Source organism: Ovis canadensis, chromosome 2, assembly GCF_042477335.2.
Source record: "Ovis canadensis isolate MfBH-ARS-UI-01 breed Bighorn chromosome 2, ARS-UI_OviCan_v2, whole genome shotgun sequence".
In the NCBI taxonomy this organism is placed as follows: Eukaryota; Metazoa; Chordata; class Mammalia; order Artiodactyla; family Bovidae; genus Ovis; species Ovis canadensis.
Genome location: NC_091246.1, coordinates 152,707,762 through 152,723,844, shown reverse-complemented (window position 1 = coordinate 152,723,844; position 16,083 = coordinate 152,707,762). Strand labels below are relative to the sequence as shown.

Sequence of the window (16,083 nt, the reverse complement as noted above, 5' to 3'; positions counted from 1 at the left end):
GATTCTTTATGCTCCTTTCAGACCACCCCTCCCACTGGCTAGTTTTGATGCCCACATACTTCTCCCTACCACATACCCCAAGCTCCTGTGCTTTGCAAGACAGTTTGAGTTGCTTGTGTGTGTGTGCAGTTGTGCTGGACTCTTTGCAATCTTATGGACTGTAGCCTGCTGGAAAACTGTCCTCAAAAGATTTCCTTCTGTCTCCTATTTTTCCAGGAATCCTAACTGCAACTAGCTAATCTAAAAACTACTATACGATAGTAGACACCTGATAAATCTTTGTCGAATAAGTGGATAATTAAGGTATTTATGGATTAATGTGGTAACATTTAAGTTTTAAAAGGAATACTTCTTAAAATAACAGGGATTTAATCCAAAGGGATGGGAAGGATAAAAAAGTAACCTTTGGCAAGCGATTACTATGTACCTGGTACTGGTCTAGTCTTTTCACATACACTGCTTTATGTTTAGATATCACAAGAATCTACCTCTCATCATATAACAGAAGAGAAATGAAGTCTTAAATGAGTTAAAATATATGAGTTAAAATGCTTAAATATAGCAAGTAAGTGGCACAGAGGTGAATCAAACTCAAGTCTGTCTGACTCCAAAGCCAGGATCCTTCCCATATCATATCACATTTTAAGAGTGAGGAGCAGGTTTGGAGACATGGGGGAACCTAGGAAATAATATGTAACAGAGTAAGGAACTGGCATTGCTTTTCTTGATGCAAACTTCACTTTCTCTCTGATACTATACGAGAAAGGTTATCCAGACACCATTTTTTCCCCCAAGATTATTGCATCCTATATTAATGTGAACCACATAAATTTACTCGTTTCAGCTCACTTGAAGTTCTGTCTGAAACAGTGATAACCTGAATTACTTATTTTAGGAAATCTTTATTTTCAAGTAATATAGTAACTGAATCTAAACTGATCATGTTGCAATCTAGAAATTATCCTAGAATAATCAGCATATTCTAATATTCACTTGTTTGATTGCTACTTATTAAATATCATTAGTAAATTAACTTCCCATAACAATCTTGTTTGTCTATTTATTTGTTTCCCACTCTTTCATTTCACTAAGCTGAAATTTATTTAATGTTGGTGTACATATTTTAATATTTGAAAGAGTGAGATTTTACTCTTTATCAATAGGAACTTATTTGGTATAATAACATGGATTTACCCATAATAAGAGGTTCATAAAGATAAATACTGTTAAAGAAGTATTTTGCTTTCTTGTCCTTTAGTTAAAAAACAAAGTTAGGAGTATCTAACATTAAAATTTCAACTAGTTTAATAGCAGCTGATTTTGAGTAGTTTGCTGAGTTTTACATATATTATATTTCATTAGAGTCTCAAATTAAAAAAAAACTTAAGGGAAGTAATATTATCATCCTTATAGAGGAGGAGAGTCAAGTTTGAGACTTTGTCTAAGTTTTGTAGAATCCAGGAAGAATATATTGCTTAACTAACCTGCTCTTTATTCATCCAGTTTGATGGGCATGTTCTATGGGAGACAATTTACCTCTAAACCTATTGTCCCCATAGCTAAGGAGGATTCTCTTGCCCTCAAGCCCTAATAGGTCAGAAGCAACCATCTACAGAGGGTGTTTGTTTATGATATTTGATCTCCTCTTGGGAAAAAGAAGATAGTGAGGTCCTAATGGACTTGGAACATGCTCAAGTTCCAAGCTGAGTCATACTTGACCAGGCGGCTGTGTGGGTGCAGGAGGGCTAAGAGGAGCTACTCCACTTTCAAGGTCAGGAGGGGTGGCTGTAAGGAGATACCCCTCGTCCAATGTAAGGAGCAGCGGCTTCACTTTGCTGAAGCAGCCGTGAAGAGATACCCTACGTCCAAGGTAAGAGAAACCCAAGTCAGATGGTAGGTGTTGCGAGAGGGCATCAGAGGGCAGACACACTGAAACCATAATCACAGAAAACTAGTTAATCTAATCAGACGTACCACAGCCTTGACTAACTCAGTGAAACTAAGCCATGCCGTGTGAGGCCACCCAAGACAGGCGGGTCATGGTGGAGAGGTCTGACAGAATGTGGTCCACTGGAGAAGGGAATGGCAAACTACTTCAGTATTCTTGCCTTGAGAACCCCACGAACAATATGAAAAGGCAAAATGATAGGCTACTGAAAGAGGAACTCCCCAGGTCAGTAGGTGCCCAATATGCTACTGGAGGTCAGTGGAGAAATAACTCCAGAAAGATTGAAGGGATGGAGCCAAAGCAAAAACAAAACTCAGTTGTGGATATGACTGGTGATAGAAGCAAGGTCGGATGCTTTAAAGAGCAATACTGCATAGGAATCTGGAATGTTAGGTCCATGAATCAACGCAAATTGGAAGTGGTCAAACAGGAGATGGCAAGAGTGAACATCAACATTCTAGGAATAGGCAAACTAAAATGGACTGGAATGGGTGAATTTAACTCAAGTTAAAGTGAAAGTGAAGTTGCTCAGTCGTGTCCGACTCTTTGTGACCCCATGGACTGTAGCCTACCAGGCTCCTCTGTCCATGGGATTTTCCAGGCAATAGTACTGGAGTGGATTGCCATTTCCTTCTCCAGGGGATCTTCCCAACCCAGGGATTGAACCCAGCTCACCCACACTGTAGACAGAAGCTTAAGGTCTGAGCCATCAGGGAAGTCCTGAATTTAACTCAGATGACCATTATATCTACTACTGTGGGCAGGAATCCCTTAAAAGAAATGGAGTAGCCATCATGGTCAACAAAAGAGTCCAAAATGCAGTACTGGGATGCAATCTCAAAAACAACAGAATGATCTCTGTTTGTTTCCATGGCAAACCATTCAATATCACAGTAATCCAAGTCTATGCCCCAACTAGTAACACTGAAGAAGCTGAAGTTGAATGGTTCTATGAAGACCTACAAGACCTTGTAGAACTAACACCCAAAAAAGATGTCCTTTTTATTATAGGGGACTGGAATGCAAAAGTAGGAAGTCAAGAAACACCTGGAGTAACAGGCAAATTTGGCCTTGGAGTATGGAATGAAGCAGGGCAAAGGCTAATAGAGTTTTGCCAAGATAATGCACTGGTCATAGCAAACACCCCCTTTCAACAACACAAGAGAAGACTCTACACATGGACATCACCAGATGGTCAACACTGAAATCAGATTGATTATATTCTTTGCAGCCAAAGATGGAGAAGCTCTATACAGTCAGCAAAAACAAGAACAGGAGCTGACTGTGGCTCAGGTCATGAACTCCTTATTGCCAAATTCAGACTTAAATTGAAGAAAGTAGGGGAAACCACTAGACCATTCATGTATGACCTAAATCAAATCCCTTATGATTATATAGTATAAGTGAGAAATAGATTTAAGGGACTAGATCTGATAGATAGAATGCCTGATGAACTATGGACAGAGGTTTGTGACACTGTACAGGAGACAGGGATCAAGACCATCCCCATGGAAAAGAAATGCGAAAAAAGCAAAATGGCTGTCTGGGGCAGCCTTACAAAGAGCTGTGAAAAGAAGAGAAGTGAAAAGCAAAGGAGAAAAGGAAAGATAAAAGCATTTGAATGCAGAGTTCCAAAGAACAGCAAGGAGAAATAAGAAAGCCTTCCTCAGCGATCAATGCAAAGAAATAGAGGAAAAGAACAGAATGGGAAAGACTAGAGATCTCTTTAAGAAAATGAGAGATATCAAGGGAACATTCCATGCAAAGATGGGCTCAATAAAGAACAGAAATGGTATGGACCTAACAGAAGCAGAAGATATTAAGAATAGGTGGCAAGAATACACAGAAGAACTGTACAAAAAAACAACTTCGTGACCAAGATAATCATGATGGTGTGATCACTCACCTAGAGCCAGACATCCTGGAATGTGAAGTCAAGTGGGCCTTAGAAAGCATCACTACGAATAAAGCTAGTGGAGGTGATGGAATTCCAGTTGACCTATTTCAAATCCTGAAAGATGATGCTGTGAAAGTGCTGCACTCAATATGCCAGCAAATTTGGAAAACTCAGCAGTGGCCACAGGACTGGAAAAGGTCAGTTTTCATTCCAATCCCAAAGAAAGGCAATGCCAAAGAATGCTCAAACTACCGCACAATTGTACTCATCTCACACGCTAGTAAAGTAATGCTCAAAATTCTCCAAGCCAGGCTTCAGTAATACACGAACCGTGAACTTCCAGATGTTCAAGCTGGTTTTAGATAAGGCAAGGAACCAGAGATCAAATTGCCAACATCCACCGGATCATGGAAAAAGCAAGAGAGTTCCAGAAAAACATCTATTTCTGTTTTATTGGCTATGCCAAAGCTTTTGACTGTGTAGATCACAATAAACTGGAAAATTCTTCAAGAGATGGGAATACCAGGTCAGGAAGCAATAGTTAGAACTGGACATGGAACAACAGACTGGTTCCAAATAGGAAAAGGGGTACATCAAGGCTGTATATTGTCACCCTGCTTATTTAACTTCTATGCAGAGTACATCATGAGAAACGCTGGGCTGGAAGAAGCACAAGCTGGAATCAAGATTGCTGGGAGAAATATCAATAACCTCAGATATGCAGATGACACCACCCTTATGGCAGAAAGTGAAGAGGAACTAAAGAGCCTCTTGATGAAAGTGAAAGAGGAGAGTGAAAAAGTTGGCTTAAAGGTCAACATTCAGAAAACGAAGATCATGGCATCTGGTCCCATCATTTCATGGGAAATAGATGGGAAAACAGTGGAAACAGTGCCAGACTTTATTTTTTTTGGGCTCCAAAATCACTGTAGATGGTGACCTCAGCCATGAAATTAAAAGACGCTTACTCCTTGGAAAGAAAGTTATGACCAACCTAGATAGCATATTGAAAAGCAGAGACATTACTTTGCCAACAAAGGTCCATCTAGTCAAAGCTATGGTTTTTCCAGTGGTCATGTATGGATTGGGAGAGTTGGACTGTGAAGAAAGCTGAGTGCTGAAGAATTGACGCTTTTGAACTGTGGTGTTGGAGAAGACGCTTGCGAGTCCCTTGGACTGCAAGGAGATCCAACCAGTCTATTCTAAAGGAGATGAGTCCTGGATGTTCTTTGGAAGGAATGATGCTATAGCTGAAACTCCAGTACTTTGGCCACCTCATGCGAAGAGTGACTGATTGGAAAAGACTCTGATGCTGGGAGGGATTGGGGGCAGGAGGAGAAGGGGTTGACAGAGGATGAGATGGCTGGATGGCATCACTGACTCGATGGACGTGAGTCTGAATGAACTCCGGGAGTTGGTGATGGACAGGGAGGCCTGGTGTGCTGCAATTCATAGGTCTCAAAGAGTCGGACACGACTGAGTGACTGAACTGAACTGAACTGACCCTTTGTATTGTAACCCACCAAGTTCCTCTGTCCATGGGATTTCAGGAGTCAAACCCTCATCTCCTATGTTTCTGCATTGCAGGCAGATTCTATACCTGCTGAGCAATTGGGAAAAATCTCTTAAGTGGAAAAGGACCCTGAATTTTAGTTTCTTTTGTATCTTTTCTTTTTGGCCATGTTTTGTGGTTTGTGGAATCTCAGTTCCCTGACTAAGAACTGGAATATTTCCTCCCATATCAATAAAGAAGAGTGCCACAGTAATCAGTAGCCATGAGGCTGCAGCCCATCCCTAAGGAAAGCCCTGAGGGACTCAGGATGTGAAACACACAGAAGATTGGCTCCAGACAGCTTTGATGCATATGAAAGGAATGATTTCAGTGAGCCCAGACTCTTACATCTTCCTATACATAGAAAAGTGCTAAATTCCTTAACTGCAGCTCCAATTCTTTGGCCACTTGATGCGAAGAGCCGACTCATTTGAAAAGAGCCTAATCCTGGGAAAGACTGAGGGCAGGAAGAGAAGAAGGCAACAGAACAAGAAGAGGAGGCGATGGTTGGATAGCATCACTGACTCAACAGACATGAATTTGCCCAAACACCAGGAAATAGTGAACAACAAGGAAGCCTGGAGTGCTGCAGTTCATGAGGATGCAAAGAGTTGGACATGATGAGTGACAACAACAAACTCCTTAACTTGGAATATCTAGTTTTCTTTAATTAACAATAATCTTTTGATGTTCAGGCTACCTGCCCTTTTTGGCAAAACTATATAACCTGGCTCCTCCACTCACCTCCTCAGAGCAGTTCTCTCAGGGTTACCTGACATGCTGTCTCTTGGGCATGATGTGAAGTCCTAAAAATTCCCACTGCATAAAACATAACTCTCAACATCTAGGTTGCGCATGTTTTTTAAGTTGACCATTACCAAGGACTGATCACGGGACCACAGTGGTGAGACATCAGGTTGCAGTGAAAGCATGCAGTCCTAACCACTGGACCACCAGGGCATTCCCAAAACTGAATCTTAAAAATTCAAAACACCAAGCTTATCTTTCTCAATCTAATCCCTTAGTCCTATTTTCACACCTTCTGTAAAACTTTCCATTAGAGAATCCAGGAAATTTATTTACAATAACTTAGCGACTAAGCACAGTAAAGAATCTGCCTGCAATGTGGGAGACCTGGGTTCGATCTTTGGGTTGGGAAGATCCCCTTGAGAAAGAAATGGCAACCTGCTCCAGTATTCTGGCCTGGAGAATTCCATGGATTGCATAGTCCACAGAATCACAAAGAGTTGGACATGGCTGAGCGACTTTCTCTCACTCACTCACTCACTCACTCAGCAACCAAGCACAGCACAACACATACAGTGGCAATAAAATAGAGGAGATTTTAGGAGAACATGATTTGTTTTGGTTCAAAGAACCATTTGAGAAGAATCTGATTAAAATTATGGCCTTTTTAATCTAGAAAATGCACATCCACTGTCAAATTTCCTTAAAATTTCCAACTTTATAAGATATTGGAGACACAAGAAGTGTTTTCAAACCTAGATAGTATTTAAGAGAAAGGGTTTTGGATTAAACATCTCAGGAGATTCCTCTTACACATAATTTGAACATAAAACAAGTCCCTCCTCTCACAAACCACTATTATGAGTTAAGAAAGAAAGATGCATCTTCATCTTCGATAGTTTTATATCTATAAAGTTGATATGTAGAAATTATACATCCTGGGAATATGCCATGGTCTTCCCTGGTAGCTCAGATGGTAAAGAACCTGCCTGTAATTCGAGAGATCTGGGTTCAATCCCTGGGTTGGGGAGATACCCTGGAGGAGGAAATGTCAACCCGTTTCAGTATTTTTGCCTGGAGAATCCCCATGGACAGGGTAGTCTGGTGGGCTATAGTCCATGGGGTCTCAAAGAGTTGGACACGAATAAGTGACTAAGCACAGAATGTAACACTTGTCTCAAAGTTTAATTTGTTTTTTAAAGGATAGTCTTTATGTTTCTTAGCAAAAATAGAAAAAAAATTGCTAATCATTTGCAGTGGCAAAAAGGTTTCATTTCATTTTATAGCATTTCCAGTTGAAAATGAATTTTATCTGTGAAATATAGAAATTTGTAAAGCAATAACTTATTTTGTAGTTAAAATAGCTTCACTTTATACTTTCAACCTTTTAGAAAATAAGATTCTTAAGCAGCTCTTACCTCATCAGAACCCGATCCAAAAATCAGCAAGTCAAAAGGAATTGCTGCAACCATGTCAATCAGGAACCAGCCTTTGAAGTAGTGTATTGCTATTTTGGCTGGATCACTTACCACTTCTTCATTCTGATTTACATATGTTGTTCTGAAGTTGATTAGAATATCTATGATAAACATAATATCCACAATCAAGTCTACCACATTCAATGGGCTACAGGCATAGCCACATTCTCGTCTTTTCTGTTCTTCTCTGTCATTGAGGAGAAAGGCTGCAGAATAGGGCGTGAATATAGCAGTGTATATGACCAACAGGAGGATAAGCCAATCCCAGACGGCCTTGAAAGGACTGTAGTGCAATATCGTGAACTTGTTGATGCGTGGCGTCTGCAGCTTATATTCTGGTAGAACATCTGCTCCTAAAGAGAGAACCTGAATAAAGAAAAGAGAACCATACACTACATAAAAATGTGATTACTTAATCTACAAACCTATAAAAATATTAAGCTAATTATACAGCAAAATCTTTTAGAAAAAACTCATGTAATTATGAAGTATGTACATTTAAAGGAACCCCACAATTTAGTATATTTGACCCCAGAAAACTTCATTGGCATTCCTTGATAAATATAATTTTTACTAAAAAAATAATAAATATTGTCTCTGAGGTACTAAGGAATGGTTATTGGTTCCTTGGGAAATAAAAGACATTGTTATTTTTAGAAAATCATAAAATCAGTTTGATACATGGACATTTCAGTTTTCAAACTTAAGAAAGGACTGACTGCAATGATTAGAAACAGCCTACTTGGATCCATGGTCTTATTTAATTTAAATATATTTAATTTATAATTAAGCCTTGATAAATTAAACCTAATTCATTCAAATCTTCAATTAAAATTTCTCACTTGCAAATCTTTTTTAATATTAGAAAAAGTGACATGAGATTAAAATAAACAAAATGAGTCTTTTCCCTAAAAGGCTGAAGGAGTATTTTATATTCTGAGACAATTACACTTTCACTTGAACTCCTTCATCACATTTAGGGAACTGTGTAAAAAGAATGGTGCAAGGAGACATTCAGAATATTGACCTGGAAAAGCTGCAAGATTCTCAGCCACCAAGGCTACTTAAACTCTAAGATTTATTTTATTTAATAAAGCATTGCAAGGATTAAAATCGTCCACCTTTAGAGCTTCAGTTTCTATGAAAAAATGAGAGCTAAACTTGAATTGCACTCTACTCAGTAGAAAATTTCCATGTAGATTTTAACTCGATTATAATAAGTTCAATTTTAAATCTTATTTTTATATACCATATGAAATTGTCATATACTATATCTTTTTTTTCACACATAATGAACCATTTAAAGAATTTGAGAAGTTAAATAACCCCAACTGAGATACAACAAGACTTTTAAATACAACCATAGTTCAGTTAAAATGGACAAAACTGTTTTTAGATTAACGGCTATACTAATTCAATTAGCTTTGGAAAAAAATAATAAAGAAATGAGAGCAAAGCCCAGAGTAAATCTCAACTACAATTATATAGTGGAAAAGGTATTTTTATTATGAGAAGTGATAGGAATTAATTATTAGTAGAAGAGAACTCTGAAAAATGTGTTTATGAAATACTAAATATCTTTAGAAACCAAGATTTTTATCAATATCTATATGTAACTCCCAATATCAAAATAAGAATAATGTTTAGAGAATCTGTCAGTTCCTAAGTGCAGACAACTCTATCCTGTTATGCTTTGTATAAAAACCAGTGTATGATATTTTGGTCTGCAAGGAATGGATTATCTTGTAAGGTATCATTATGTTATGTTCCTTTTTCAAAAACAATGAACTACTCAGTATTTAGAAAGTAAAATCCGAAACCTTATTTTGACTCTCAGAGTCATCTATAATATAGACCTGTTCTACCTTCTCAGTTCCTTTTCCTGTTAGATTCCTCTGTGCACTCAGTGTACTCTGGCAAACCATAACTAAAATTTCTGAGATCTTCCCAACTCCCTGAAGTCACGAATTTCTCTCATTAAAAAAAAAAAAAGGGTAGATAATCATCCAAAGGAAAAAGAAAGTTATTTTGAAATATATGGATATATCCTGAGCTTGCTTCCTGATTAATTTCATGCTCTTGATACCGATTTTCCACATTGGACAGTTTGAATACTTGTTTTAGCAGAAGTGTACGTTAGAGTACATCCAGCATCGTACAGTCGCCCTTGAGATGTAAAAACTGTGGGTAGAACTCTTTGCATCCCAAGTATGCAAACTTTATGTAACAGTTGGATGACTACTGTGCTAAGAGGGGAGTCTGAAAAATTAGGAAGACATTGTTCCTGACATCATAGAATCAAGTGTTTATTGGGAGAAATATGAACAAGAAAATGGGAGCCCTACTGAGGTCCACCCAGCTCCTGAGATTGATGGTAGCGCTGATGGGGTGGGGGAGCAGCCTTCATAGAGGAATTTCAGGAAAAGATAGTACTTGAACTGAGCCTTCAAGTAGGAAGTGGTTGGAGACGATGAAGTTGGAATGGGAAGGCACTTACAGGCAGAGGAAACAGAACGAGCAAAGGCAGGGATGCATAAAATGCTATGTTGTGTGTTCAGGAGCTATAAGCTGCCTTATCTTGTTGACGGATAAAATGCAAGGGAGTAGTGGTGAGATGGCAGCAGAAGACCTAATGTGACGTGACTGGAACCTCAGGCTTTCGCCTTTAAGTTAGGGTTACTCACATTTGAATAAAACACAGACTCCTTTCAAAAGGAAATACTTAGTACAGGACTCCAATGATTATTATATTATTCTTATTTATAATGTTAGGTAAATATGTATAAGGGGCTTCCCTGGTGGCTCAGTGGTAGAATCTGCCTGTGATGCAGGAGACTCGCAGGAGACGTAGGTTTAATTCCTGATCTGGGAAGATCCCCTGGAGTAGGAAACGGCAACCCACTCCAGTATCCTTGCCTGGGAAATCCCATAGACAGAGGAGTCTGGCAGGCTACAGTCCACGGGGTCATCAAGAGTCGGACACGACTGAGTGACTAACACTTTCACTTCTCTTTTTCACTTTCAAGATGTCTTATATGGATGTTTAGCACTCCCAAGAGAGAAGTAGAACTATCTAGTCCTCTTAAAGTCAAGGACTAGAAGTGGTAGAGCATTACTCCTGTTATATACTGTTGGTTAAAGCAATCATGGCCTAGCCTAGATTCTAAAAATGTGGTGAGTGGCTTTACCTTTTGATAGGGGAATGGTAGGAGTGTGGAAAGAAGGGATCAACTGGAGCCATCTTGGAGATAAGCTGTCACAAAAACTGTTGACAAGTATTGTTTTTAGATGTGATCATGATACTGTGCTATATTTTAAATAATAGTCTGAGATTTTAGGGATACATAACATATTTGTGGATGAAATACTATATGAGGTGTGTTCCAACAAACCCAGAATGAGGGAAGGGAAAGGTGAATGGAAAAGTCTGGTTATAGGCAACAACAATAGATGTATGTTGACTTTCATTGAAACTGGGCGAAGGTATATACAATTCTCTCTATTTTTTACAATATGTTTAAACTGTTTACAGTAATAATAATAATAATAATAAAAATAAATATAAAATCTCACTCAGAAAAGGCCAAGATATTGAGGATCAGTGTCAGTTCAGTTGCTCAGTCGTGTCTGACTCTTTGTGACCCCTTGGACTGCAGAATGCCAGGCCTCCCTGCCCATCACCAACTCCTGGAGCCTGCTCAAACTTATATTGAGGATGGGCCTACACATATCACAGGGTCTCACTCCTATCAGAATTGAATTGTTTCCTTGTTAGGCAATTAGAAATTCCTTTTTCTACAACAGAATGTTTACTTTGTTCTCCATACATCTAATTCATATTATGTTTATTTCTATTCAGTCCACGGATCCTACACATAATCGCAGTGATGCCCAGCCTTGAACTGTTTCTCCTTAAATGTTGTCAAATTGGTGGCTGGGACAAATTATGTTTTAAGATGATAGTTGGACATGCTAAGTCTGAAGATGCCCATTTCTCTGAGTATACTTAGCTACATTGCTCACCAACTTACATTAAAGTACAGCCACTTTTCAAGACTCAACAGGTTAGGCCTCTTCTTAAAATACTTTATCAGTATTTTATATTCAAACTTTTTTCTGGATTGATACAAGAAGCATGTTTCTGCATTGTTTCCTCTTAAATGTTGTTGTTTAATGTTTATGTTGTTTAATGTCATTTTTGTAAATATTTGCATTATATATATTTATAATTCATTTTTCTATCTCTTTTTAATTTTTTTACTTTACAATACTGTATTGGTTTTGCCATACATTGACATGAATCCACCACAGGTGTACCTGAGTTCCCAACCCTGCTCCCCCTCCCATCTCTCTGAGTCATCCCAGCGCACCAGCCCCCAAGCATCCTGTATCCTGTATCGAACCTAGACTAGCTTGAGATATCAAAAGTTTTCATATCTTTTTATTTAAATGATATTGAGTTATTTCATTACTTTTTTTTAATCTTGAGAAAACCTATATGAGTTTAGAATTGCAGTACTATTATTTCAAAGGCTTCCCTGGTGGCTCAGCGGTAAAGAATCTACCTGAAAATCCAAGAGATGCAGGTTTCTGGGCTAGGAAGAGCCCCTTGAAAAGGAAATGGCACAAAAAAAACAAACAAAAAAAAAAAACCCACAAAAAAACAAAACAAAAAAAGGAAATGGCAACCCACTCCAGTGTTCTTGCCTGGAAAATTCCATGGACAGAGGAACCTGACAGGCTACAGTCCATGGGGTTGCAAGAGACAGACAACACTTAGTGAGAAAACCACCACCATTATTTCTATTTCCCTTTATATTATTTTAATTGCCCTAATGATTTAAATGCATGTATCTTTGATAATGACACCTCATACTTACTTTGGAATTGGATAAATGTGTGAATTGTAAGTTCCCAAGAAAATAAAATTAAATATGACAGTGCCTGGGAGTCATTCTGTTGGAAATAAAATATTAGATAGGTAAGTAGTTGTTCTAAAAAAAGGTAAGTAGGACTCTAAGGGGTCAATGGTTGAAGAGAAAAAGTCTGCTACACAGTCTATTAGTCTATTACATTTCTTTAAGAGCCAACTTCTCCCACACATTTGAGAAATAGCACATTTTAGAAAAATAAAACATGATTAATTGAACTATTGTAAGGATTTTAAGAGAGAAAGCAAAGGAGGGAAGAAGCCTCACTGTATAAAAAAGGGGAACTCCATGGTCTCCAAAAAGACACATTTTCTTCCCTCAAACCACCAATTAATTGCACAGTATAATACAGCCTAAAATATGGTTTTCTTTACTAAGTACAGTTTTTCTCTTTGCTAGCACATTACTATTTGTTTAACCTCGAATGGTTAAAGTGTTATATAAAACCAAAATCTTTATAGGAAATAGCACTATTTATTCAATGAAGATCTACTGCGAAACTTTTGTGCAAACACCAGGATTAATAACCACTCTTCCTTTTTGAAAAGTGCAATAGGGAACGATTAAGCCTTCTAAAAGATTATACAGTACTCTGGCAGCTGTTAAACACCATGCTGAGGTGTTGGTAGAGACTGCTCGTCTGTTATTTATCCTTTACTCGGGACTCGCAGTTAACTAATAGGCCAGCTATATTTTTATCTATCAAGACATAGTCAGTAACAAAATGAATCAGATAGATTATATAGCATCAGAAAAGAAACTCCCATGGCTTTTAAGCATTTGATTTGAGAAATGAAGTAAAACCTGAGTATTTTCACTGAGTCGAGTAGTTCCACAAATGATTATCAGGATATTTAAATAAAAAGATGAAAAACAGTTACACAATAAATCAAATCTGTAGCATAGGAAATTTTTAAAAATAAATAAAATTCTAAAATTAGGTAGTAGGATCACTGTAGCATTCTGTATTCAAATAATTTTCTAAAGCTTAGACATTTAATCATGTGTGTGTTTATGTGTGCTCACACATGTGTATCTCTGTGTGTGGATTGGATTCTGAAGATTGTATGAATTTGTGAAAATAAGAGTCATCTAACTAAATGCCAGGTTTAGTGCTTTATTTTTGTATGTTCCGTGCACGTTAATATGAAAAATATCTTCTTCTCAAAATACGTGTGACTCTCAGAATATGAAAGAAATAGGTTAGATAATATCTTAAACACTTGTAATACTCTGATGTTACTTCAATATATGCATATTAACAAATGACAGGCTCTTCCAGAACCATAAACTCCTTTTAACTTCCACACCACAGCTAGCTGGGCAGTGGCCATTGGTTCTGGCTCCATATTCAATTAATTTTGAATCAGCTCCTCCCCTGTTGCAGCTTGTCTGAGGACTTGGGGTATCACCTTGCTGCTGATACCAAATGCTTTCTGGCCTAACATTTGCTTCCTTATCAGCCTCTTCTCTCTTTTTTTTTTCTCTTGGAAACTGTATGCATGCACTCTTCTCTCCATGTATTTTATCTTTCTTTTTAAATGGACACAATTTAAGAAAAAATGGAAATCTGGAGAAATGGAAAACTGGCACACCAGTTCAGAATCACAGAATGAATAGCCTTAAAGACGGGAGAGAGAGATACAGGGTTTAGATAGGACAGTTTGAGATAAACGTGCCAGATACCAGTTTAAGGAGGTACCTGGTAGATGGTCAGGACTGGGCTCCAGAAGAGGTTGGAGTCTGACACTTCATCCTGTAGAGACAGAGGCTGAAGTTCTGGAAAGTGGACTCATTTGCCAGGAAGGTGTCAAGACAGAGAGAATCCACTAGAAATAACTAAAATGTGGGATGGAGAATGAAGGCAAGGGAATCTTCCTGGGGCTTAGCAATTTACCTGAATATACATAGTAAACACTCAAAATAGTTGAACGGACATGTTTGTAGCTTAAGAAAAAGAGACAATGAAAGTGGCAAGACAGAAAGTTCATGAGAGAAAGGACTTTGATAGAAACAGCTGCTGTTGCCAAAATGTGTTGTTCTACCCTCCACAGAGTAAAGTTGTTGCTAGAATGTGTCTGTCCAGCCAACAGTATGTTACTCAGCTCCATCTGCATCCAACTATAGCCATCTGTCATGAATAGCATTTCTTGGCCAAACCCAAGCAGGTGTGTCCTTCCTTATTCACTCTTTTTTTCCTTCAATGGCATAAAGCCAGATGCTTCCAAGTCTTCAGGTCCTTAAATCCTATGGGGTAGGGGAGTCATCAAGTGTAGGAAACCTGGGTCACCCAATCATCAAGTGGAGGAAATTATTCATTGCACAGAGACACTAGCTTCTGCTATTGCTTGAGGATGAAATATAATATTGTGGCAAGCCTCAGTGATATGGGCTTCCCAGGTGGTGCAGTGGTAAAAAATCCACCTGCCAATGCAGGAGACACAGGTTCAATCCCTGGGTCAGGAAGATCCCCTGGAGTAGGAAATAGCAACCCACTCCAGGATTCCTGTCTGGAAAATTCCATGGACAGAGGAGTCTGGAGGGCTACAGTCCACGAAGTCACAAAGAGTAGGACACGACTGAGCACACACACACCTCAATGATATGAGGGTTTATTACTTCTAGGAGCTAATATTACTCTAATACTTGGATCTCTAATAAGACAAAGATCTCAAATAGGCAAGAGAAAAATATCAAGTCCACAGTGTATCTCATCTCTTCCCTCTGCTCTCCCTTGAGGTTTAGTTTAATAAAGTCACATCACTGGTGTTAACAATGAGTGTAAACATGCAAAAGATCAACAGAGCCACATCTAAATCTAGCTAAAGCACATGAACCAGCACACTCATTAGTTTGGTGACTTTTTCAAGGGTGGAGTGAGTAAGGAGTAAAGAAACCACAGTGGAATAGATAGGCTCAAGCTCACTTTGCTCAGTCAGACTCTTTCTGCCCAGGAACCCCCCAGAATCATTATCACTGCCAAGAACACAATGGGGAGTGAGGTGCTTTTTCTAACACCTCCCTCGTGCAGGGGAAGACCACACTCCCAGCTGCAGCTGCCACCACTGCAACTGGGAAGGAGCAGAGCTGCCCCCCTCAATGTCCTCTGCAGCCTATTTGGGCCCCTGCTTTTCTTCCCTTGAAATATGATGCACCTGATGACACTGGATCCTGAGAGAGGACATGTTCAGCTCAACAATGCTATCTCTTGGAGAAAGAGGAGCGTTAACATTGAATTAGTTACCAAGGCGGGTACTGAATTATGACATTCTATTCTCTCAACAGCTCTTTGAAATAAACATTGTTATCTTCATTTTTATAGACATGGAAACTGACTTAGAGAGGCTGAATAATTTATTCGAGGCCCCAGAGTCAACTACAGTATTATCAATCATAATAACTCTTAACTTTACTGAATGCCTATTATTTACTGAAGGCTTAGTAGGCACTATCACTTTTAAATATGACAATTTTTACATTGGAGGTGCTTGTTACGAGTTCAATTATGTCCCCAGCAAAAAATATGCTGT

The 16,083-nt window shown here is 38.6% G+C and overlaps 1 protein-coding gene across 1 annotated transcript in view; it reads right to left on the bottom strand.

Moving 5' to 3' along the window:
* Positions 1 to 16,083, bottom strand: part of KCNH7 (potassium voltage-gated channel subfamily H member 7) — a 531,172-nt gene that overhangs the window by 69,878 nt on the left and 445,211 nt on the right. Inside the window, exon 7 of the mRNA XM_069574330.1 lies at positions 7,563 to 7,988. Within this exon, the coding sequence (XP_069430431.1) occupies positions 7,563 to 7,988 (426 nt within the window). The remainder of the gene's footprint in view (positions 1 to 7,562; positions 7,989 to 16,083) is intronic.